The sequence below is a fragment of the Amphibalanus amphitrite genome, unplaced genomic scaffold (assembly GCF_019059575.1).
Source record: "Amphibalanus amphitrite isolate SeventyFive unplaced genomic scaffold, NRLGWU_Aamphi_draft 000647F_arrow, whole genome shotgun sequence".
In the NCBI taxonomy this organism is placed as follows: Eukaryota; Metazoa; Arthropoda; class Thecostraca; order Balanomorpha; family Balanidae; genus Amphibalanus; species Amphibalanus amphitrite.
Genome location: NW_024882141.1, coordinates 201,116 through 225,679, shown reverse-complemented (window position 1 = coordinate 225,679; position 24,564 = coordinate 201,116). Strand labels below are relative to the sequence as shown.

At 49.5% G+C, this 24,564-nt stretch overlaps 1 protein-coding gene across 2 annotated transcripts in view; it reads left to right on the top strand.

Annotated features, from left to right (window-relative positions):
- Positions 1 to 12,103: 12,103 nt before the first annotated feature.
- The window catches only part of LOC122363911 (protein bric-a-brac 2-like), a 54,235-nt gene continuing 41,774 nt past the window's right edge, over positions 12,104 to 24,564 (top strand). For both annotated transcript variants that reach the window (XM_043333729.1, XM_043333728.1), the window contains exon 1: positions 12,104 to 12,851. In XM_043333729.1, the coding sequence (XP_043189664.1) occupies positions 12,189 to 12,851 (663 nt within the window). In that variant the 5' untranslated portion in view covers positions 12,104 to 12,188. The remainder of the gene's footprint in view (positions 12,852 to 24,564) is intronic.

Sequence of the window (24,564 nt, the reverse complement as noted above, 5' to 3'; positions counted from 1 at the left end):
CCCCATGGACAAATAGGAGGCCCTCTGTACAAAAAAAGGAGCCCCCTGAACAAATAGGAGGCCCCATGGACAAGTAGAAGTAGGCCCCCTGCAAAAATAGGAGGCCCCCTGGACAAATAGGAGGTCCTAGACCTAGACAAACAGGAGGCCCCTTTCACCAAAGGAGGCCCCCTGGACAAATAGGAGGCCCCATGGACAAGTAGGAGGCCCTCTGTACAAATAGGAGGCCCCCTGCAAAAATAGGAGGCTCCCTGGACAAATAGAAGGTCCTAAACCTAGACAAACAGGAGGCCCCTTTCACAAAAGGAGGCCCCCTGGACAAATAGGAGGCCCTTTTCACAAAAGGAGGCCCCCTGGACAATTAGGAGGCCCCCTGAACAAGAAGGAGGCCCCCTGGATAAAGAGGAGGCCCTCTAAAAATAGGAGCCCTCTGGATAAATAGGAGGCCGCTTGGAAAATAAGAGGCTACTTTAACCAATAGGAGGCCCCCTGGACAAATAGGAGGCCCTCTGAACACGTAGGAGGTACGCTGGACAAATAGGAGGCCTCTTGGGCAAAGAGGCCCCCTAGAAAAATAACAGGTCCCTTGGACAAATAGGAGGCCCCCTGGACAAATAGGGGACCTCTTGAACAAATAGGAGGCTCCATGGACAAGTAGGAGATAGAGGCCCTCTGTACGAATAGGAGGCCCCCTGGACAAATAGAAGGCTCCCTTAACAAAAAGGAGTCCCTTCAAAAATAAGGAGTCCCCGGGACAAGTAGGAGACCCTTGGACAAATAGGAGGCCCCTGCACAAATATGAGACCCCTAGTCGAATAAAAGACCCCTGGATAAATAGGAGGCCCCTGGACAAATAGGAGGCCCCTGAACACGTAGTAGGCCCCCTAGATAAAGAGGAAGCCCCCTGGAAAATAGAAGCCTCCTGGATAAATAGGGGACCTTCTGGAGAAACAGGAGGCCTCCTGGACAAATAGGAGGCTGTTCGTGCGAAGCATGACAGCGCAGCTCGATGATGTGGCACCGCTGAGACGTGTTCGCGAGAGGCAGCATGTGTCGCCCCCAGTCTCTGCCGTGACTCAGCTGCTACTACGTCGCCGCAGGGTGGCCCTCAGCGCAGGCCGCGGCCCCGAGTACAAGCAGCTAAACCGCCTCTGCCGCGCTGCCGTGCGGAGGGAGAGCAGGGAGCGCTACGAGGGGGAGCTCTCGCGCGGCGACCGCGGCGGCCTGTGGCGAGTCCTGCAACCGGTGCTCGGTCGTAAGCAGCAACAGTGCGAGGTGCCGAGTATTACACCCGACGCACTGAATGACTACTATGTTACGATAGGACCGAGTACAGCGGCAAGTGTGCCGGCTCCGACAGCGCGCGTGCCTGTTCGACTGCCCCGAGTGCTGACCAGTGCCTTCTGTGTACACACGGTCGACATGGATGCCTTGCACGGCGCTATCGCGACCATGAAACCGTCCAGCTCCACTGGTCTCGACGGCATAAGTGTGCTTATGCTTCAGAAGTTCTTTTACGGAGTAGGTCACGCGCTTCTAGATGTTGTGAACTCGAGTCTTGCTTCTGGCCATGTCCCACGTGAGTGGAAGCACGCCCTCGTCACACCCAGGGCACTAAAGAGTCGGGTACTCCAGTTTTTCCTAGTATATACTAGAATTATACTATACCAGCTAGAAAAACAACTAGAACTGGGAGCTTTTTACTATATACCGAAAATTATCCTAGGATATGGCTGCGCTGAAGCGCGGCGCAGCTGGCGCTCGTGTTTCAATACATTGCGCTTCATATTTATACACAAGGCGGCCTGTGGTTTCACGCGGTTCCATGGTGTTCTCCTTACATTTAAAGACTTGCAAATTGTGCTGGCTAAGTATTTAATAGCTATCGTGTGCATTAAAAAATCGGCTCTTCATTATGCATGGAATTGTGTGAACAAAGGCCTTTCTGAGTAACTGTGTACAAATTTGCAAACTGCTGTCCTTGACTGGGTGGTGGGCCAGCCTCATGCTTTCTCATTCTTTCTCTGTTGCGTAGCAATGTGTTAAAAAAGAAGTTTCAAGGAATTTTATCAATTGTGATGCATGGCGACACCTTTCGACTTATCTGTGAGCATATTTGGTATAATCGTATTGCAAAGATTGCGTACACCGGCTTTATCTATTTGCAATGGCAGCTTTCGTACGACATTTGTGTATTGTCTTTTCTATTTTGGTCGCTACTCGTTTTTATGTATTTTTAGAGCCCTGACAGGCTGATGAAGGATGACTACATGTCTTTTTTAGCTTTTTTTAGGCATCACTCACGCCACTGCGTCCATGTATATTTTATTCTGTATGTCATGGCAGCCGGTATGTGTATTTGTATGACGCTGTGGTGTAACAAGCCAATTGTATATTGGAAACCACAAAGATATGCGAAATAAATAAATAATAAATAAATAAGTCTTCTGAAAGCTATCATTACTAAGAAATGAAGCTGGTGTTATGAACAGTGAACACAGTGTCCCAAAATTTTATTTCAGAGTGAAAAATTGTTCTTGAAAATTGGAGATGAAAGTGGAAAATTGATTTCAGTTGGATGTCACTTCCCACCCAAAACTGGCAAATTTTGGGACATTGGTTTTGAACAAACTTAACAATACAATACCACTGTCCCAGGCTCCAGCTGAATAACATCAACATACATAATACTTTGAGTAAGCATCTCGTACAACTGTGTTGCTGTGATAATGAAATCAAAACACATGCATCCTGCATCCATGAAAGTGGATAGTAAGTAGAAAGAAGCATTTGTTGCCACATGTTAGTGATAATTGTGCAATTTCTTGGTATTTTAAGTTTGTATGAAAACGCGTAAGATTTAGATGATTGAAACTAAACATGGAAGATAATTTTTAGGTCAATTTTTACTTTTTCTTGCTGTTCTTGATATTCCACTTCACTCAAAACACACCAGTTCATAAGTTATTTCAGGGCTTTCACAATAGCCATGTCTTTGTGGTCAATCATCCTCAGAGCAGCCTGAGTCAATTCCATTCATGACTTCCTTAGCCATATATCTCTGATCCTTTTTCAGGACAAGACATGCACTACTACATATGCTGTGCCTGGCTCAAGATTCCTATATGTAGCAAGGTTGCCCTACCGACACTGGCAAAATGAATGCTTCCTTGAACAAAGCTAACGAAAGGTGCCATCAACTGTCTTAATCTGAACAGGAAGGAAGCCTAGTTTTCAACATAGACAATTGTGACTTTTAGGGTGTGCACCACCCGGTGTTCATTTGTTAACATCAATAATGTGTGACCACGTAAGGAAACCCTTCTGAAGGTAACATCTCTCGACCATTCTAAGATCCTGTCCACTACCTTAATATTAACAGGTCTTTTAAATAACCATGCATTATTCCTCTGATAATGCTTGTTATGTTTTCAAATAGGTTCATGTTCTTTCATCCTGATTTTTCAAAGATAAGTATCACTTGAGTTTGTTTTTATTGCAAGTGTGATACATGTAATTTCATCTTCATGTTTTCTCAGATCGAAGATCTTGCTCGCAGCTATGCCTCATTGCCTACCATGGCCAAAACCTCTGAGGTTTACTGTAGGTAGTGTTCTCCGTCTGATTGTTATGTGTTGAGGATGAGCTGAATGTTACTGATATTGATACCTGATATCTAATTGTGGTCAATGTTTAGTGTAACACCGTGACATCTTCCAATGCCAAAGTTTATTTCCAACTAGCCAAAGCCTGTTTGCATTGCAATTACGAGCGGTAGTGTGATGTGTGGAACGTGTAGTATGTACGATTGGGAACCACTTACTCTGGTGGCATGTTTGCATATATGAGAATGTTCAGTGTTCATCGTTTTTAGATAATAAAAGCATTGGCATATCAGGAAGTGGATTGTTCGGTGGTCGCCTAAAATGGTATCAGAGCTGAATTTTGACACCATCGTGTTCGTCATGCTCAGCCACGTCGAATGATATGCTTTTTGTATGGATGAGGTCAATTTAGGATGTTGACCTCCGTCCGAGGTCAGGTCAGGTCATTACCTCATGATGAGGTCAAGTTGCACGTTATTCAATTTGGCAGGTCTTTCTGAGTCTATTTGTGTCTTTTCCGTCTAAGATCACTGTCAGCGCCAAAATAACTGTCTCTATATCCCCCCCCCCCCCCATCGGCTTATATTGGCCAGATCACCTGACCGACCTGACGTTAGGTGACCCTTAGGAGAAATCCGAAGTTAACGACTTTTGAGAATAAGGGAGTTTGATAAGTTCTGTAAGTTTCATCTACCTGTGATAGATCTCCTTGAATTGATGGAGTTGCTATGTTACGACGTTTTTGAGACCGTGCAGAGGTTCACTTATGACATCATAGGTCAGTGACCTGACCTGACCTGAAAATGAGGTTGGTGTCACAAAATCCGGCTTGAATCAAAGGTCAGGTATGCCAACTTACAACCCTCCATCACCAGCGCGCTCACCCCTACTTTACTTTGCAGCAATGGTTTGCCGAACATTAACGATAAAAGTTTTGGTCTGTCCGAGATTCGAACACAGGACCTTCCGATGTATCAAAAACATGGGGTCATATATGGACGAATATCTCGAAAACGATTGGATGGGCTTGAACTTTTCATCCCAAAAATGGAAATAAAAATGTTGTAGCTATCTTTTGACATACTTTGTATGTGGATGCCCACACTACGAAACCTTGAAAACCGAGCGCGAAAAGTCGCATTTTAACACGCAGCCCTATGGGCTAGTAGGAAAAGTCACGCCCATGCTGCCATATGACTTTGGAGGGGGCTGGTCACACCAATCCCAAAGGGAAAGGTTTCCGCCGAGCCGTCCGACACACGACCTATTTCTCTGCTTCCGGCGATAATGAAAGTAGTGGAGCGCATAGTCCAGATGCAGTTATCTGGTTATCTAGAGCAAAACGCACTCCTCGCTGACGCGCAGCATGGCTATAGGAAACACCGTTCGACAGAAACAGCGCTCCATGTCATAACGGACAAAATTTTGCAGGCCATGGACAACAGTGAAGTATCCATTCTTGTCTTGTTAGATCTCTCAAAATGCTTTGATGTAGTGCCTCACCTCAAATTGCTAGAAAAGCTCTCACTCTACGCGATCGACACTGTCTGGTTCCGTAGTTATTTGTCAAATCATACCCAGCAGGTTCGTGTGCGTTCTCCGGAGGGACGGGACATGCTTTCGAAATCGAGGTTTAATGGCATCGGCGTCTTTCAAGGTGGAGCGCTCAGCTGTATTTTGTATATGTTGTTCGCGAACGACTTGAGCCTTTGCGTGCCCGATGATGTCACCATCGTCCAGTATGCTGACGACACGCAGTTGTTGGTAAGCGGAAAGAAGAGTGACATTCATCGCTTGGTGACCAGTATGGAACACGCCCTGCACAACGTATATCAATGGTTTTGCCATAACGGCATGAAGCTGAACGCCAAAAAGACGCAGATGCTTGTACTTGGAACGCCCGCGATGCTCCGCACTCTGCCGCTTGTGACACTCCGTTTCTGCGGCACTGTCATCGCCGATTCCGGAGTGGTAAAGAACCTTGGTGTTTATCTCGACCGGCACTTGAACTTTGAGGCGCACGTGGACAATACCGTGAGAAAATGTACGGGCATTCTAATAGCCTTGTCGCATGCGCGCCATGTTCTCCCTACAAAGACGCTTAAGAGCATTGTCGAAGCTCTTGCATTGTCCATAGTGCGGTACTGCCTGTCAGTTTACGGTTCCTGTGGCAAGACCCAGCTTCGCCGTGTTCAAAAGACCATTAACTTTTGTGTGCGCGTGGTCACTGGTAAGCGGCGCTACGAACATGTATCGGGCTCCCTAGAGCAGCTCCGTTGGCTAGATGCAGATCACTTGGTCGCCTATCACACGGTGTGTGCACTTGAAGGCATTTTGGTTACCGGTCAGCCCGAAAGCGTATTTAGCACCATAGGAGTCAAGGCCAGGCAGCGGCATGATCACGAGACGAGACATGCTAACCTGTATACTCTCCCAGCGATACGAACCGAAGCCGGCAGAAGGAGACTGTGTTACCGCGGTGTAACCATGCTCAACGGTGTGGAAGTAGAACCCGGTACCCTCGGTTTTCGTTCAACAGTCAGGCGCCAGCTGTCAGCACTGCAGATGTCGAATGGTTAGGTTTGTCCGTGTGTGTGACTTTGAGCGTGCGAATGAATGTATGCTTTCCACCATTATTGTGTTCCACCAATGACGTGAACGAGTGAAAAGCCATCTGTAGAATGGATCTCTTTCGAATACATCTTGAATCTTGAATCTTGAATCTTGAGGCCCCATAGACGAATAGGAGGCCGCTTGGACAAATAGGAGGCGCCGTTAACCAATAGGAGGCCCCCTAGACAAACAGGAGGCCCTCTATAACAGCAGGAGGCTCTCTGTACGTACAAGAAACCGGCGCTCGACCTGTAGAAGCTTAGCTGTATGTACACTAGGAGGCTCTCTGTGCAAGTAGTCGAAGTAGGAGGCTCTCTGTACTGTACCTACAATTACAAATAAGAGGCCCCCTGGGCAATTTAGATGCAACACAAATCGGAGGTCACCTATAAAAAAGCGGGACTCTGTTGGAATACCTGATTTAATAAATTATTTTCCTGATATTCAAACTACTTAGGTAATCCTCGTCCGCATATGGGGGGGGGGGGGCAGTGGTTGCAACCCCACCCCGCCGCCCTAGGTAGTTTTTTTCTGCTCTGCACTAAACTTTCATTGCTAGAAGTCGGATGTTTCGTATAGCTGCTGCTCTATGCTTTTTTAGCGTCCACTGAAAATTTCAAGTTTCTGTGGTTTTTGGTTTCGGAGATATGACCTTATTCTTCAGGTAATGTCATAACTCAAATGACAAATACCCAATATCTTGCGTTGGCGTTGGGTCTTGTGAGCTTTTGACACCTTGATTTCGGCCTTTTTTGTCAGTCTTACCTCCCACCTATCATGGAACATATTCACTAAAGGACATGATGTGGAGTTTGCTAATGTAATAATTGAATGAGGACTCCACAAGAAATCGTTCGGGTCGGAGCTTTCGAATTGTATTACAAAGCTTCGTCAGCGTATCGTAATCGGGTTCGGGGGTATCGGTCGCAAAATTGAGGGCGAACCCGATTACGAACCCGATTACGATACGCTGACGAAGCTTTGTAATACAATTCGAAAGCTCCGACCCGAACGATTTCTTGTGGAGTAAAGTCCTCATTCAATTATTACATGGAACATGTTGTTCAATGATGTAGAGATGCCAGGGTCAGGGTCAAGGTCAACCTAGGTCGTCTAAAAATATTGCGTTTTAGGCAAGCTGAATTTACTTTCGTGAAGTTTCTTTGACTGTATTTTTGGTAAAAGCTTCTCAGTTCATGATCTCATGTAATATGGACACATTCACAATCGGTGCACACATCAGTATACACACAGCCATACAAACACATGTCATTGACCTTGAGCTAACTTGACCTGAAATGACCACAGCCAGCAAAAACCTAGTCGGATAGTGTGACAAAGAGGTTTTAGCTGGCTTGGCATCACAATACGGCATCGTCATCGGTATATGATGAGCAGCGCACGTGATATTCCAACGGGCAACGGTGACTCCAAACAGCAACATTCTTTAGTTTGACCTGACCTGGAAGGTCAATGACTGACCTGATGAGGTAAAATTGGTATCATTAGATTCGTCTCTTCCCAAAGAATATGTTGCTCTTGACCGCAAGGCTTAAAATCTTGTAAGAAAAAATTGTGGTGATGTCGAATAAGATACCTACACAAGCAGCGGGCCAACCCAGCATATACCGATGACGCTGCCGTATTAGTGCCAAGCCAGCTAGAACAGCTCTTTGTCACACTATCCGACTAATTTGCTGGCTGTGGTCATTTCACGTCAAGTTAGGTCAAGGTCAATGATATGTGTTTGTATGTCTGTGTATGTCTGTGTATGTACTGATGTGTGCACAGATCGGTTTGTGTGTCCCTATTACACTTGATCATGAACTGAGAAGCTTTTACTAAACATACAGTCAAAGAAACTTCACGAAAAGTAAATTCAGCTTGCCTAAAGCGCAATAATTTTAGATGACCTAGGTTGACCTTGACCCTGACCCTGACATCTGTACATCGCAGAACAACATGTTCAATGATAGGTGGGAGGTAAGACTGGCAAAAAAGCCTAAATCAGCGTGTCAAAGCTCACAAGGCCCATAGCCATCGCAAGATATTGGGTATTCGTCATTTAGGACATGACATGACCTGAAGAACAAGGTCATATCTCCAAACCCAAAAGCCACAGAAACTTGAAATTTTCAATGGACGCTGAGAAAAGATAGAAAAGCAGCTATACAAAAAATCAGGTTTCTAGCTTTAAAAATGTTAAGTGTAGAGTATAAAAACTAACTTGGGGGTGGCGACCTTCCCCCCAGGTGCGGGCGAAGGTTAACCCTCACACTTTCTGGGGTCGGCTTACGGCTAGATTCGTTGCGCAATGCTGTGCCGTTAATTTTTTTCTATAATAAAGGCATTGTGTTTTATTGTCAAAAGTGAAAAAGCCAGAAATTTTCGTCGATTTCGGATGCCGCGGGGGATATTTACATACAATGTCACCCTGCTGGCCTGGATCCACCAGTAGGGTCAGGTGACCTACCATTTCTTTATCAATATTCAAAAAAAAAAATCATGGCATCAGAGCTGTGACGAAAAATAAGTGGCCTAAATCCGATGAGAAAACTGGATTTCGGGGTACCCCAGGTTTGGCTTCTGAGCCTCTGGTCCCCCAATGAAAATTTCTTAGAGGAGGCCCTGGCGTGGTTCGTAAATTACCGCTTCCGCAATTGGAGGCCCCTAATTGCTTGGAGGCCCCCACTAAATGGAGGCCCCCTTGGACGCTTGGGACCCCAATGGTGATGTCAAAGTTTCACCCATGGTTAGATTATATTATTCTGAAACCGGTTTTTTCGATTTTACCTAGCTAGGTAGTTTGGTGCAAGAGGCCTCAGGGCGCTGCCAGCACACGTGTCAAATTGGGTTTCCATGGAGACATCAACAAACTCGCATCTCCAACATTACCACAATTTGTGACGTCAGCTCGCGAAATGCGCTGGCAGCGGCCGTGAAACAGGGCCCATGAGCTGCTAATGCCTAATAGTGGGTTGGGTTGGGGGAAGCAAACCTCCTTTTTACCTCATCTGCTCAACAGCAGAAAATGACCACGCATTGCGATTCCATTTCACAGTCGATACCAGTCTATTTACCCAGATCAGATGGACTCTAGGCTCGGCTGTTTTGGTAGGCTCGGTTCTCTCGGCGTCACTTCCGGGTCTTTTTTGGCGCAGTCAAGTGTCGCATTGCCCTGTATAAAAACGGCATGGATGAAAGCGGCCATCTGCGGTGGCCGAAAACCGAGCCCCCTCGCGATGCTGTTCAATTATTTCCATCAAGTTTTCTCGTTAACAACTCACACAAGCCACTGCTAAATTTGCTAGATTTGGTGCAAAATCGCTCAGAGGCATAACCAAACCACGTATGACACCATAGACCTGCATGTTATTGATATAACTCGATTGTTTTTTTTTGTTTTTTTTTTACTTTAAAAATATGAAAATATGCCTCGGCATCCTACCCTAGGCGGTACCTATAGGGGAGAGTGGGGAAAGATGCCCAGGGTTTTACTATGTCATATATTATTCGAAAATGACGATCGGAAAGCAAAAACTTGGAGTTTCAACGGAAGCCGACATCATTTTTCTCCAAAAATATCACACTTTCGTGCCTGAAACATAATAACTTTTTTTGCTATTAAGCATTTTCCTGAAGAAGTGAAAGGGGGCATCTTACCCCACAGGGTGGGAAAGACGCCCCCTGGCGTTGGGGAAGATGCCCCCTGCACTATAAGTGACATAAATGGGCACGTGAATCGCCTGAACGAATGAGTAGTCCCTTCGAGCCTGCAGTAGACACCAAACGTCATCGTAAGGGCCCTCAAATGTAGTCGTAAGTGGCTTCAGAGGTCATCGTTAGGGCCATCATAGTCCAGCGCAGCCAAACAAGCCTCTGTGGTGGCGTTTGGAGACCACTGTGGGGCCCTTATAGGTCTTCATAATGCTTGAGGGCCCTCGAGCTCATCGTGAGGACCTCAGATGCCAGGGCGGCCCGTGGAGCCAACGTGGGAGCCCTCAAAGGATGTCGTGAGGGGCCCTGGAGCCAATAATGGGGTCCACAGAGGCCGTTATGAGGGTTCTCAGAGTCAGGTGCCGCCCAAAAGTCGCTGTGTGGGCCGTGAGACCGGCGTGGGGAGGACCCGACCGTTCTGGACTCTCAATAGTCCCAGATCGGCTTTTGTCTCTCATCACAAGTATGTAATTAGTAATAAATGATTTGACGGGCTGCTTGAAGGACAGCCTACGGATTTAGGGGGGCGTCTTTCCCCATCAGGACAGGGGGCATCTTACCCCAAGGTACCGAAGTAACATTAAATCAGTACAATTTGTTAGCCATAAAGCTACACCCTGAAACAAACTGTTTGGGACACAGTACACGCATGTTAATGTATCACGACTAGGTATAGCAAGGGACGCAAAAATTATCTACCTTTTTTGATATTTACAATGTTTTGACACCAAAATATTTTTTTGAAAGCAGCAAATAAAAAACATGCAATCACCCACCAGCCAGCCGTTGCCCAACTGAGCTCCGCAAATTTTTGCGCAGTTAACAAGGCAGGCTTCCGCTTTACGCTAAAAACATTAATTTCCAGGTTCGGTTCTTTGTTTCGCCGCTAGAGGGGTTGGGGCGTCTTTCCCACCCTGGGCATCTTACCCCACTCTCCCCTACCTACTTCAAAAGTTATAGGACCACTTTTTTATTCGATCCGATGTACCGCTCGTTTCCAAAAGATATAGTCTCATTATTGCGGCCATCGGCGTGCATGGTATTGGTATGGGGGCAACTTATAGTTAACGGTCCATTTTTGCATTTAAATAACTTCTGGCACAAGGCCAACAAAAGACCAATTTAAGACCCAATTCCGGGCTGAAATGAATCCTGTCTGATTGAACCCATCACACATTTCAATTTTCAATGCGCTGCAATGAAATATGAAACTCAATCTTGTGCAATGTGCATGCTATTTGCAGATTTGAGGTCGCGATATGGAGGGGCGGCTGATCTGACAGTGTAAGGACGGCTGTACCGGGGCGCGGTGCGACCGGCCCCGCCGCGCCGGAGCCACCGCTGCCGCCGTCGTGCGGCTCCACCATATAATTCCCCGCTATTGATTCCGTATTAATTTATTGAAAGAGCCCAGCGCAAACGCTCCCCGGCAGCGGACCTGAGCCCATGAATAATTTGTATCGAATCTATGGAGGCATGAATGTTTTATAACGAAAGCTATAAACATGTAAATTATTTTCCCAGTTCGTATAAAATTCTGACAGGCCCTGGTACCACGCAACGCGGCTGCGCCACGCATAATGGCCGTCAGAAATGAACCGCATTAAAGCAACGCGTGGGTAATAATCATAATTTATAGGGAAAGTTTGGAGCTGTGTAATCCGCGGTGCAGCATGTTTGGGGCCGGGCCGGGCGGGCTGGCGCGGCGGCACTGGCAGCCGGCGATCAATGCCTTCTGACCGTCAGCAGCGATAGAGTCTCGGCGACGGCGCACCCACTGTGCCCGCCCGTATTATTATATATTATCTCCGTCATTATTAGTGGATGGGACCAGTCCACAGAGCGGGAGGGGAGGCCGGCACATAGCTCCTACTAGACGGGCGCCCGATCGAAGAACTAGTATATACCGGTATATACTAGTTGAATATTTGATATTCAACTTTTTATAATCTCAAAACGATTCTCAAATGGATGTTTTGCTGCAAGGTAGCTAAAATGATCTCATATTTATGAACTAATTTGGGAAAGCTTCTATAAAATAATGGATTATTTCATCTAGTATTATCCCAGCCTAGTCGGAAATCTAGCTGTGCGGCAGCTGGGCGCCGGCCGATCTGGCATCCCGTAATTGTAGGCCGCCGCCCCCCGCGTCAGTCGCGCGCCGACGCCGGGGCGGTGAGGGTCGCGGCGCGCAGCGGTGTGGTGTACCGGCCGTGTGCGCTGCTCTCCGACAGACTGACCGAGCGCGGCACGATGGCGGTGACGGCGGCGGCGGCGGCGGGCGCCGGACCGCAGCACTACTGCCTGCGCTGGAACAACTACCAGTCGAACCTGACCTCAGTCTTTGACCAGCTCCTCCAGAGCGAGTCGTTTGTGGACGTGACACTGGCCGTGGCCGGACGCGCGCTCAAGGCGCACAAGGTGATCCTCAGCGCGAGCTCTCCGTATTTCCAGACTCTGCTGCACGACAACCCGTGCGGCCACCCGATCGTGGTCATTGAGGACGTGTCGCATGCTGACATGCAGGCCATCGTGCAGTTCATGTACAAGGGGGAGATCAACGTGGCCGAGCAGCAGCTGCCCAGCCTGCTGAAGGTGGCCGAGGCGCTCAAGATCCGCGGCCTGGCCGACGTGCCGGAGGGCGAGACGGTGACCCGGCGGGCTGCCCCGGAGCCGCAGCGCCGCCAGGCCTCGGCCGAGGCCGGCGGCAGCCCGGAGCCGGCGGCGGCGGGCAGGGCGCCCCCGCAGGTGGGACAGACCCCGGAGAGGCCGCCGCAGGGCCCGGCGATGCCCCCGGGGACCACGGCCGAGCCGCGGCCGGCGCCGGCGCCCTCCCAGGCACCGGCCCACTCGCGCGCCTCCGACGACACCGAGATCCGACCGGCTATCATCGAGATGATCAAAGAGGAGGAGAGGGTGAGTAGCCTCTACGCAGACCCCTGGCCGCTGCCCTCCGGGTCAACTCACTAGCAGGGACATATTGATATGCTAACACAGTGTGAGGTATTTTAGTGTCATCATCCGTACATACTACATAGGTAACACTAATGGATAGCTGTGTGGTTATTGGCTAGGAAGGGCGAAACGGACGCTTTGAGCCACCAGGCACCAGTCGGTGGGAGTGAACCGTCAGTGACTTTCTGATTAACTACTTCTTGTGACTCAAGCGCCAATGATTCACATAAATTGATTTGATCGGGGATGCTTAGAAAGATGGCTCATGACTTCTCCAAATATCCCCACCGAGCTGTTGAATCATTATTTCCCGGGCTTCATATGGATAATATAATGAAAGGCACTAAAATGGGGCTGGTTCAAAGACACATGTGAGTAACGGTGATCTCAAAATTCATCCGTCAATTACCATTTCGGGAAACCGCAAAGACTCAGATGGCGCCCGACTGTTTTGCACCCGATATGAATAGACTGTGTTCTCGGAACTGAGAACACAGTCTATTGTGTTCTCACCTTTTGAGTCTTTGAGTCTGGCATATCCATAATGGCAGTAACAGGCCGGGACAGGTGGGGCATCTGAGCATGGCTCCAACCGCGTGTGATCCGTCTGCTGCCCCCCCCCCCCCCTCCTGGAGCACCTACCAAGGGCGCTGATTGTCTTTACCTCCTCCCCCCGTCTGTCTGTCTGCTAGTGCTTCTTCTCTCCGCCCCCCCCCCCCCCACACACACACCATCTCGGGCAGTTATGTTAGCGCTCCTGATGCTTTGATACGCCGCGGGCACCGTGAGACCGGGGAGACTTTGGAGCGCGTCTGGACACCTTTGATGACGTCGCCCGCTCTGGTGATGAGAAACGTTCAAAATCGCGCCGCGGGACGTGTTTCCTCTGTGTCCATGTCCTGCGCTGACCCAGGTGATGGGTATAATGGCGGATGTCGTGCCTGAACCGTGTTTCTGGTGCTACCCGGAACAGTTCGTTTGTCGCAGTCAGTCGCTTCCGCTCTGTGTCGGTCGTCGCCGCCTGTTCGTGTCGACGGTGTCTTTTCCTGTCGGCTCTCCGTCTGACTGGCCCGGTGTGTGTCCTTTGGCTCCGTTCGGTCGTCCCCCCGCTGCCGACCGCCCGGCCATTAGCTAAGTAATCAGCGTCCGACAGTCTCCCTCCCGCTCGTACCGAGTGTCGGTCCCGACCGGGTCGGTAGCAGTGACCAGTGACCGGGACAGTAGACCGCTGCCGGGTGTCGTCTGACACCAACTCTGTCAGATGACACCACACAGCTCGGAGTCTGTCGAGAGTGACCTTCGTCCCGGCGTGGCGTGCCGCCCGCCGCTCCGGGCGGGGGCGGGGGCGGGGCGGAGCGGTGGGGCGGGTCGACCGCGCGGGGTCTGAGGGTGGCGCTCGGAAGGGGGAGGGGAGCGCGAGATGCCGCATTGTGCCATACCGAGATGGCTTCAAAATGCGACCCGTGGCTCACCCCTCCAGCCTCCATGCTGTCCTTGTTCACTAAACGGCCAGTCCCAGTATGCGTCCATCGCTCGATGTATACCTACGTGCCTGCAGTCTCGTCCAGCAAATCAATAACTCTTTAATCCCGAAGTTTTTGCGTCTCTTTAATTGCTTTGTATGGTTGGTGTACAAAATTTAATTGCAGGATGGCTAAATTCTCATTGGTTGGTAATAGCAAATTGTCTCAAGATAGCTCTGGCTGTAATGAATTGCCAAACGCTAATGCATATATTTCTATACCATGGTTGCATTTAGTGTGCACATGCAAAATGGCATTAAATTGACTAGGATAGGTACCTAAGTGAATGCATGACAAACTTTGCGCGGGCAAGATTACTTTACTAAAGGCTCGGGTAGCTGTACTTATTAATAATATGCATAAATAAAAGGATTTGTGAGCTTCCATAGCAAAATGAAATAGCTGTGCAAATAAATAACGCTGCGTCTTTCCTATGTGTTAACTACAGCTGCATTGGAACAAGCACATTCTTTGCATTTCTCCGTACGTCGGACATTTAGCGCCGTTTTAATCTTCGCAGCATCTTTCACATTCTTTGAGTTACCTGACATCTGTCAAAAGCAATTTAGGTACATTATTTGAAATGTTTTATGTGTTTGCGCAAAATAAGTTAAATGGTATATAATTGTTCATTCTTATAAATGTGCGGCGACCTGCATCCATCGCCCGTGTTGAGGTATTTCTTTTTATATATGCAATGTTAATTGTTATATGGGCATACAGGTGTTATGAAGGTGTGCATATCTCATTTTAAAGACAAACTCACTAATAATTCTCATCATTCGATTGCAATTTTTAGCCATGGAGCTGATAGCTGATAAACTTCTTTGATGGCTGAGGCCGACCAAGATTATATATCGGTCCTCGGGCATTGCTTATGTATAATAAACATAGCTCTAACGGGCCTAGCTGACTTCATCTAAAATGCTTCATCATGAGCTATTAGCTCATCATTCGGCAAACATCTCATTGCAGACTGCTGTCTCCTACGTTGTGCTGTGCAATTCACAGGCTAGTTCGTTCTTGGCCTCACCCTTTTATGTTTTTTTTTTTTTTTTGTGCAATCCTCTACGAATACACATCGGAGTAGATGAAACATGTGATGTGGTCATCCCAGGTGCCCATGAGGTGCCAGAGCCTTACCTTTTGACCTAATTTTTAATGTTACGCCTGTGTAATTGCATACGGAGAACCGTCTCCAGCAACCATCTTTTTGCGGTCCCCCATCCCGCCCCTCCTAGCCTCCGTCACTGCCAGGATAATATGTCGGTACATGTGGCAGCTCTCGACGTCGAGTATTGGGCATTTGGGCACGGACAGGTTACCCAATACCCCTCCCCTCCTCTCCTCCGCTGAGCAGAGGCGGCGCGTCGGACGGCTGTTGTCTCAGGCGCGACAGATACGGCGCGCGTTATTGCATTCCGGCGCACCGCTGCACTTCTATATGACAGGACATGTCGACTGTACGAGTGACGTCAGATTAGTTATATAACCGAGCCTCGCCGAGTGCTCGGGCAACGCCATTGTCCCACCCTGTCTGCGGCCAAAGCGGGCACGAAGTGTATGTGAACGCATTACGGCACGTCCCGTAAGACTAATGAACACTGTTATGACTGGCTGCTGAAGTTACGGAAGGCCAGCTTCATACCCGAGCATGATACCGATATAGACGGAACGATTTATCGAATTGCTTTGGAGCCATCATAAGCGTTCTTGAGGTGATACGTACAAAGTGAAACCGGTTGGTGACAATAGCCCGATCGCAGTACTTGGATTTGGGGCTGTAAAGAGAGAAGGTTTTATTTGGAGGACGCTTACCAAATGGTGAGCGGTGAGTCATCCTTCCGTTCGATCATTCGCGCCTTTCGGGCCTCGGTGCCATTACCTGAAACACAAAACTCGCAGCAATGGGCGAATCTGTAGTGTGGGAATGGCCCTCTAAACCGCCAGTCTCTGTTCGAGGGCAGTATCCCCCCTCGCCCGTCTGTAAACCACCCACGGGGTGTTTTCAATCGCTGCTGGCTGGTGCATGGAGCCTTCGATCGCCGGCACAAACACGAACCAATCACCGCTATCGGCCATGCCATCGTCGGCCTACATGGTCGGCCGGGACCGCGGCCTATCTGGCGCGGCTTTCACCGTCGCCATGCGTGCCCGTCGCACAGCCCGGGCCGGCCGTCGGTGTCGGCGGCAATGAGCGGCGCCCGGCGCGGAAGCGGCGCCGTCGGCTGTTTAATAACCGATTGTTGGTGACGTCACGGCCGGCGGCCATTGTGGCGCCCCGCCGGAGAGAGTGGCGCGCCTTACAGAGAGTACCGACACCTCCGGTCTGGCATACAGACAGGGCCTTTATGAGATATTTTATATCAAATTTAAATACCTGCATGCCGAATATTTAAATGCCTATTGATCGGTCTAGCTTTTAGAATTGTCCATGAAATGTAAGGAAGCTTGATGTATGTGGCGAGGATAGATAATACGCAAGAAGTAAATAAATAAATAAATAAATAAATAAATAGATAGAAATGAAACGAATCATGGCAATTGTGAACCACATTTCTGCTTGTTATACCGTGCATTTCGACACAGGTGTTGAGTGCTGACCTTGCGCTGCGCTATCAGGTCCAGCGCCGCTATCACCTCCCCCCCCCCCCCCCCCGAGCAGGTCGCACATATGTGACACATTTAGCCGAGCCCGGACTGCCCGTGACCCCCCCCCCCTCCCCCCGGTGTGTCACCCGTCGTCTCACTTCCGGCGTGCCACCCCGGCCGCGCCGGCCCAACACGCGCCCACCGTGTTCCTCGCCGATGACGTCACTGACATGGTGACGTCACAGTGTGTGTGTGTGCTGTTTGATACCCGCTCCGCTGACGGCGAGCCGGTCTTCTTTCAGCTCTGTCCAATGACATGGAACTGGGTAAATGTTGGTTCGGGACAGGCGACTTGTCAAGCATTCATGCGACACGGTTGGGCGCATTATCTTGATTACAATGACAGATATGATGTTGTATATGAATATCAAAATGTTTTTAGCGAGCATTTATCTCTCACGCTGGCTCGCCCTGGAAAATGGGAACTATTGATCTTAAAATCATGAAGCTGCGCTGAAAACCTTACCACATTTTTTTTTTTAATTTCTTTTCGGCAACCCTCATTCCTATTTTCATTTTTATTTTTGGCAGGGGAGAGAGGGGAGTGAAATAAGAATAGCTATAACAAAATTTCGGATGTGTTAGTGTAGGTATAAAGTTAGTGGTTCTCGAGAATGAGATACCTTACCTATGTCGGAATTGAAAGAATTCGTCCTATCCGCACTTTGAGATTTGTGCCTATTAACGATATATGCGGTGTTGTTCATGCCCATCTTTCGCACACCGTTTTCTGGGCTTCTATACATTCGTTCATGTGGGCTGCATGTGGTCCCCGGTGGATGAGGATGTGGACTAAGCTTGTTTCCCCGTCTTCTGGACGCGGTCTCGCTCGGCCCATCTAGCGGCGATGTAGCCGACATTAATTGAAACAGTGAACTGCACCGGGCATTGCTGGCCGCCGGGCCGTAAGTGGTTAACCAGACGGAGGTGCTCCCATCCCCTCCTTCCCCGTCCCCCGCGCGGCGTCCCCCGCCGCGGCCGACGACCCAGCAGGGGAGGGGTGGGGGGAGGGGTCGGCTCTAATGCAGATTAGCCTTCAAAATGAGGGGAGCTTTTTGTCCGTCTGGCTGGCTCTTTATTATATAAGGGTTCTTTTTATTGTATAATTAATCCCGCGTCGCGGGCGCCGGCCGATGGCAAGCGCCATAAACTCGGCTTATTCAATGCTGGCTATGTCACGTTTTAAATATTAAACCTGGAGCCGGTCCCGGGCGCGACGGCTGTTATTCTCAGATGGAAGGTAATTTACGCAGCAAAAACGGCGCCCGTATATTTATAGATATAATCCAAACACCAGCCGCTGCGGCCGGAGAGAGGCGCCGGGTTGGGTGCGAGGAGAGAGAGGGTGGGAGCAGGGAGTGGCTGAGGAGAGAGACGGGGAGTGTGCCGGCTGCTTCACCTCCCGGGCACACTATAGAGGGAAGAGTTGGGATTCTTTGGTGGATGGAAGTCGCTGTAACTGCCTCCTCGGCCTGCCAGTGACCCGACGGAACCTCGGCTCTCATCGTGCTGCAGTCGGGACCACCACCGTGGCGACCTGGGGAACCCCGACCCTCAGTTCGAGCCCGGGGTCCATCAGCGCGAGGGAACCTCAACAACAGCACAGTGGGACCCCGTGGCGTCCGGCGCCAGATCAGCAAGACCACAGAGGTCCTTTCAACGGAACATATGCATTTATGCAGATAGCCTGCTTTCTTTCCTTCCTACCGACGCGACGGCATTTGTCTGCCGCGGGGACCGAGCTCGATCCCCGGACTGTGAAGCCACACGGACACGCCGCACGGTATGCCCCACCATATGACACGGGTGTCACCTGCTGCCCTCCCCCCTCCCATACTTCCCTGCCTCCCCTCCCCTTCAGGCGGACAGCTGGCGTCCTAATTATTAGCGCGGCACCGGTCCGGGCCAATCAATCCCTTGATCCTCAACCCGCTGATACCACGTGGGATCAGCATTGCAATTATGCATTATGCATGTACCCAGCCAGCCTTTTATTAGTTTTTCGCGATAACTTTTTGGCAATTGCGAAACTTTTTAATTGCAGTTATAAATCGTAGTTTGGGATTGCTACGAGTCGTATCCTTGTTTTCTATCCATGATTTGGTTGCATCGCTATTTATCTGTAAAGCTCTGACCTATAGACAGGCCATCAGACACACACGGGCAGACAGACCATTGCCCCTTCGCCAGAGGTATGTATCTGGCTGCACGCCATGGCCAGCGTCGTGCTGGTGGTCGCTGCTGCTCTGTAGCTATAGGTACTCCTCCCTACCCTGTAATTATCTAAACTTCTTGTTATCATAAACCAGTCCGGCATAGATATAATATCATCCGGTTTTTACTGCGGTCAGCGTCCATCGCCTTTTTATATCCACTTTTCATGGCTTGTTTCCGAGTTTTTGTGTTTTATTGAAGAGGGTATTCGAGGAGCTGGCATGAATGCTGGCAATCAGTGACGATTGCCCCGGGCATTGAGTCGTTTGGCGCTCGGAGTATGACTGCGCCGGGCGGCTGGCATGGGTCTTTCGAGACTCGCCCGTCGCGCACCGCTACAGAGCGTGCCGCTTCACGCGCTTACCTCAGCCGGTCTGCACCCTGGGCGTGCCTTGCTGCAGCACAGATTGTCCCGCTATAAGGACACTATCTGAACCGCTTGTCCATATTGGGCCCTCTGCCTTTCGTCCATACTTCCTCAACTCGACCCATATTCCGCTCAATTCCATACTCATCCCTCTGTCTTCATCCATACAATACACTGTCCCATGCTTGCATCCATACTCCCCCTCCCACAGCCTCTGCCCGCTCCTGTGCTCTGCCCCACCCTGCACGTACGCTCTGTCTCGCCATATGACGTGCCATCTCTGGCGCGGCTCCATTTATTTTACTATGTATTGATTTGTAATTTACATTTATATAACCTAATCACGTTGGCCGGGCTGGCCGGGCCCGCTCAATAAAATATATTCGGCGTGGTCGGCTGATGGCGCGCAGACTCGGGAAAGAGGGGGCAGAGTGGTCGGGCAGGGAGGAGGGCGTGGCGGGCTGCCGTCGACGCGTGAAGATGGAACAGGGCATTGAGGCTGTGTGTGGGGGTAGGGCGCTCAGGACGGGCCTGGGCAGCCGGTGTTATGTTCAGTGGGAATGTGTGCGATCTGCAATATGGAGGACGTCCGAGCGTCTCAGCAGAAGGCCAGGAGAACTTCTCCTCAGTGATAAAATATGCAAATGCGATGTGTGTGGTAGAATGCAGGAAGGGTTTACGGTTGTTAATAAGTTATATTATGTGCTGTTGAGGAAATACAAGCCTTGAGGAGGCGGCGAGCCGGACAGTTCCTGGAAGCCATCACGTGCTGGATGTATTGTGGCTTTTGCGCGCCTGCGCCCACTGCCATTGATTTATCGACCGGTGCGGCTTTCATTATGGATTTTTTGATAAATGAGTGAACAAACAGTATAAAACGTATTCAGGCCCCAGCCGTAAAAGTCAACTGGCTGTCAGTATTTTAGATGGGATGTGGGTAGGTAGGTATATGAATAATTATGATATTCTGTTACGTCAACTGCAACCGCCGCTCTGAACGAGACAAGCTACGTGCCGTTGAAGCTTCCCTCATTACCTCACATGTTTGAAACTTTCAACATCATGCCGTAGGCAAATGCGTTCGGTGATGAAGAACACGCCTGCGCAGCGCGCCTTTTCGGCGATACTATCGATTTCCAGACAGGCCGCTTATATATCTGATGATAAATTTAAGAACTGTGCCAAAAGTGAATCCGCGGCGGCGGCAACTACGGTCATAAAGGTCACTTCTGGGCAGTGGTGCGCGCAACTTTTGCCGCAGCCGCCGCTGGTGAGCACATGACGTCAGAGGCGTGCTGGGGGATGGGATCCTCCCCATCGCCCCTCCCTCCGATGCAAGCTCCCTCCCTTAATCCCTACCTCAGTCAGATGACATGCCAAGCTAGAGTGTATATGTAGCTAATGGAAAAACTCGCGGATTTTTAATTTTCGTGAACTCTTATCAACATGGGCCCCGTTTTTTCCCCTCAGTGGATGCGGTGATTATGCGCACCATGAACCATATCAGCATAGATAACAAGAGACTTCTCCGAAGTGAGCACGGTGAATCGCTTGTGGTGTCTGTCTTGACCTGACAGAATATAGAAGTACGTAGAAATGTTTATTAGGATTTGAATATTAGACTATGAATAGGTCTTATGTAATGCCTACACCTCGGTGTAGGTATCTGAGAAAAAGCCAGAAACTTGTCACATCAGGCAGTCTCGGGTGAATTTTATTTTAACGACGGTAAACGTGTTTTTAGATTGTCAGTAAAACCTCTCGAACCCGCTGTCCTTGGCAGGTTTCTATAGATGTTCACGTTCTAAGTATTGTTTTTCGTTAGCATGGGCTTTAATTGCGCAATTGTTCGGGGCGAGTTTTGTCGTTTTTTTTTTTCTCGACGTGGTGCCGTTTTGGACGTGCCTACCTCAGCACCGTCTTGATGCGACCAGTCCGTGAAGGAATGCACTAACCGCACGGAGCTGCCGCAAAGTCCGTCTTAAAATAGGCCCTGCCAAATATCCTGCGGTGTGGATTCGCTGCCACCAAGCAACAGTAAGCTGGCCGCTAATCAGTGGGTGGCACACGTTATCATCCGTCGGGATAAGGATAGACATCTGGCGCTGGTGTATGTCGGATACAGTGTGCACGGGGAGGCGGCTGGTGCCGTGCGGACGACGCACGAGGAACTCGGCCACATTCCGGCGGCGCGGCCAGTGCGTGAACCGGTCCCTGCTGACCCTGCACCTCACACCTGATGGTAGATCTGCTCCGAGCGGTATCACGGGGATTTTCCTGCAGCGCCGGTCCCAGAATGGAAGCGTGGTGCGGGGTCCGAGCCCGGCCTCGGCGACGAGTGATTCACGGTGTTGATGCAGTCTTATTCACGGCTGGGAGGAACGGCGCCGGCTGCAATTGTTGACCTGGGCTGATGTCACCGCGCGCAGATGGCTCCAAGTCCGCCCAGCCAGCTCCGTGTGGCGGTCAGGACAGTCTACCGGCACGGACAGACTCTGCAGTCTGTCCAGACCGGACTGTGACTGGATCAGACTGATTGCCAGTCTGGACCGAGATGTTCTATCATGTGCCCCTCAGATAAAGAAAAACTTCAAGAAGTAGGAATTTCCAGATAACGAGTGATGCTTATTGATGAAATTTACGGCATATTGCCATGCACATGTCGTGCAATAATAGCCTTTCATGACATATTCCTCATCCAGCATGTCATCCTTATATTTAGGAGCATACAATACGTCATGGACGCATATGTGGCTGCCCATCCATGCCCTATATCGTCTATAGGACATACATTCAAGGATTATAGGCATTGCGAAAGTACTTGACTTTGAGAAGATATACGTATGGACTAAGGTCATCACGAGCACATGCGGATGCAATGGTTCAATGCCTTTTCCTTTGATTTCTCATATCCACCCCTCGCTTATGAAGACGGTAGATGACCCTAACAATTAGCATAGCCCTAGGTCAACGACCTCTGGTCATATACCTTTGACCTTTAGCTTTGCGCAGACGTCTCTGCGAGTTATCGGGCACGTTTTGTTTGTCAGCGCTCTAGCTGTTTGCATATACTACCGTAAGGAAATGCAAATAGTAGCATATGTAAAGAGGCCGGCCGGCCGGTCGGTATGGCAGTCGATGACCAATCGACCTACCTTTGGTCGCCGTGCCATTGCCGTGGTCGTCGTGCCAGAGGCGCTCGGAGACCGGTCCGTCGCTGAGGGACTGGTGTTCTGTGCACGCCTTTGTGGGCAGTGGACTCCACTAATGCGCCGAATGGACCACTTGCACTGGTGCCTGATGTTCCGTCCGAGTTCAGTTAGTGTGGAGCAGACGACTTGAACCAGTTTTATCAAAAGGTGTACTGAGCTAAAGCCATTGATTACTGTATTGATCCTCTGACAACCAAAAGTAAAACATTGTACCATTTTCCTGTAAAACTGATGGGACGTTCGATATGACCGAAGCGCCTTCTTATTCAGCGATGCTATGCAGTATAGGAAGAAAGTGAGACCTATGCGGGCTGTTGATGTTCGGAGCAGAGCCGCCACACTGGCCTGCGGCCGCGGTTGGGCACATATGGAAACACAGAACCACTCAGCCAATCTGCACACACACCCGGCCCCTGATCACCTAATCCCCAAACCGACAGCCTTTGCATATGCATATTTGATGGCATAAATTTACTTATTTAATTCATGTTTCCCGGAGCTTATACAATCCAGTCTACCACATATGAAATATGCAGATCTTGCCGCGGAGCGTCATCAACTTGCTTATGCATGTAGACCATTTCTAGAAAGTTTTTATGTTCTCGACCTTTGAAACCCTATCTCATATCGAGTGGCAGATGTGCCGGGTGTTATTTCGGCCTGCGGTGTGACAGACTGTTGTCGCTGCCAGACCACATGTGTGAGCCGGCGGTGCTGAGGTAGCGGGTCGGACGGTCTGGTCGGCGGGTCTGGTCCCTGTCACGGCCTTATCTCTGCACCCTCCCTCCGCAGTGTGCCCTCCGGCAGCATTCTTCGCGCCGCGGCGACTGATTCATTGTCTGTGGTGCCAGAACCCCATCGAATTCACACACTGACGTCTGACAGCCTCACATACGTCCTGCTGGTGCCAAGAAGTTTGACATCCTCGTGTTACACCAGACAGAATGAACTGTGTAGTCTGGTTCAAACCAGTGCCTCATGGGTGGGAGGGTGGCTATAAATTGTGATGTTGGTTATTAAGTGTGGAAGGAATTACTTCTTTTGGCCACATAGGTATTATTGGGGAGCAGTTCATTTTGCAGCATAAATTATAAGTCATATAACGGTATGGCTCATTTATTTATTAGTAACTTATCCAGATAATAGGGTAATGCCTCTGTTGCGCCTTATCAGGCAACTGCCACATAAAGCAATTTAAATGGATGACTAATCCGGTAGTTGCCTTGGGAACAGACCATGCTAGACTAGATCTTCTTGGGAATGAACAGCGAAGCATGAATTGAAGCTAGGATGCCCCTTTGTCCTAATTCGCCCTAGCCAGTTGTTTTCTTTATTTGCCATTGCGCTCTTGTGCAAAATTCGGAATGCTGACCTTTTTATTTGATATAAAGGTAGGTAACGTGTAACGTAATCCTGGCTGCCATTAGGTAAATGCATTTTTGGGAAATGCTACCAGACCGGTTCAGTTCATTATACTGGTCATTATATTTAGTGATCTAGCGAAGCAGATAAATAGCATGACATTTTCTGGCCGTCTTTTTATTGTGGTGGGATGCCGTTGAGGGACGTAAACCATTTCGTTGAATCTTCTCTTCTTAGCCATGGTCCCACCGATAAGCGATACAGCCCTACAGTTAATACAGATTCAAATGAGTAATTAATTATGTGCTGTTCTTAGCAGGTACCTTACACGTTGGCACTCACAA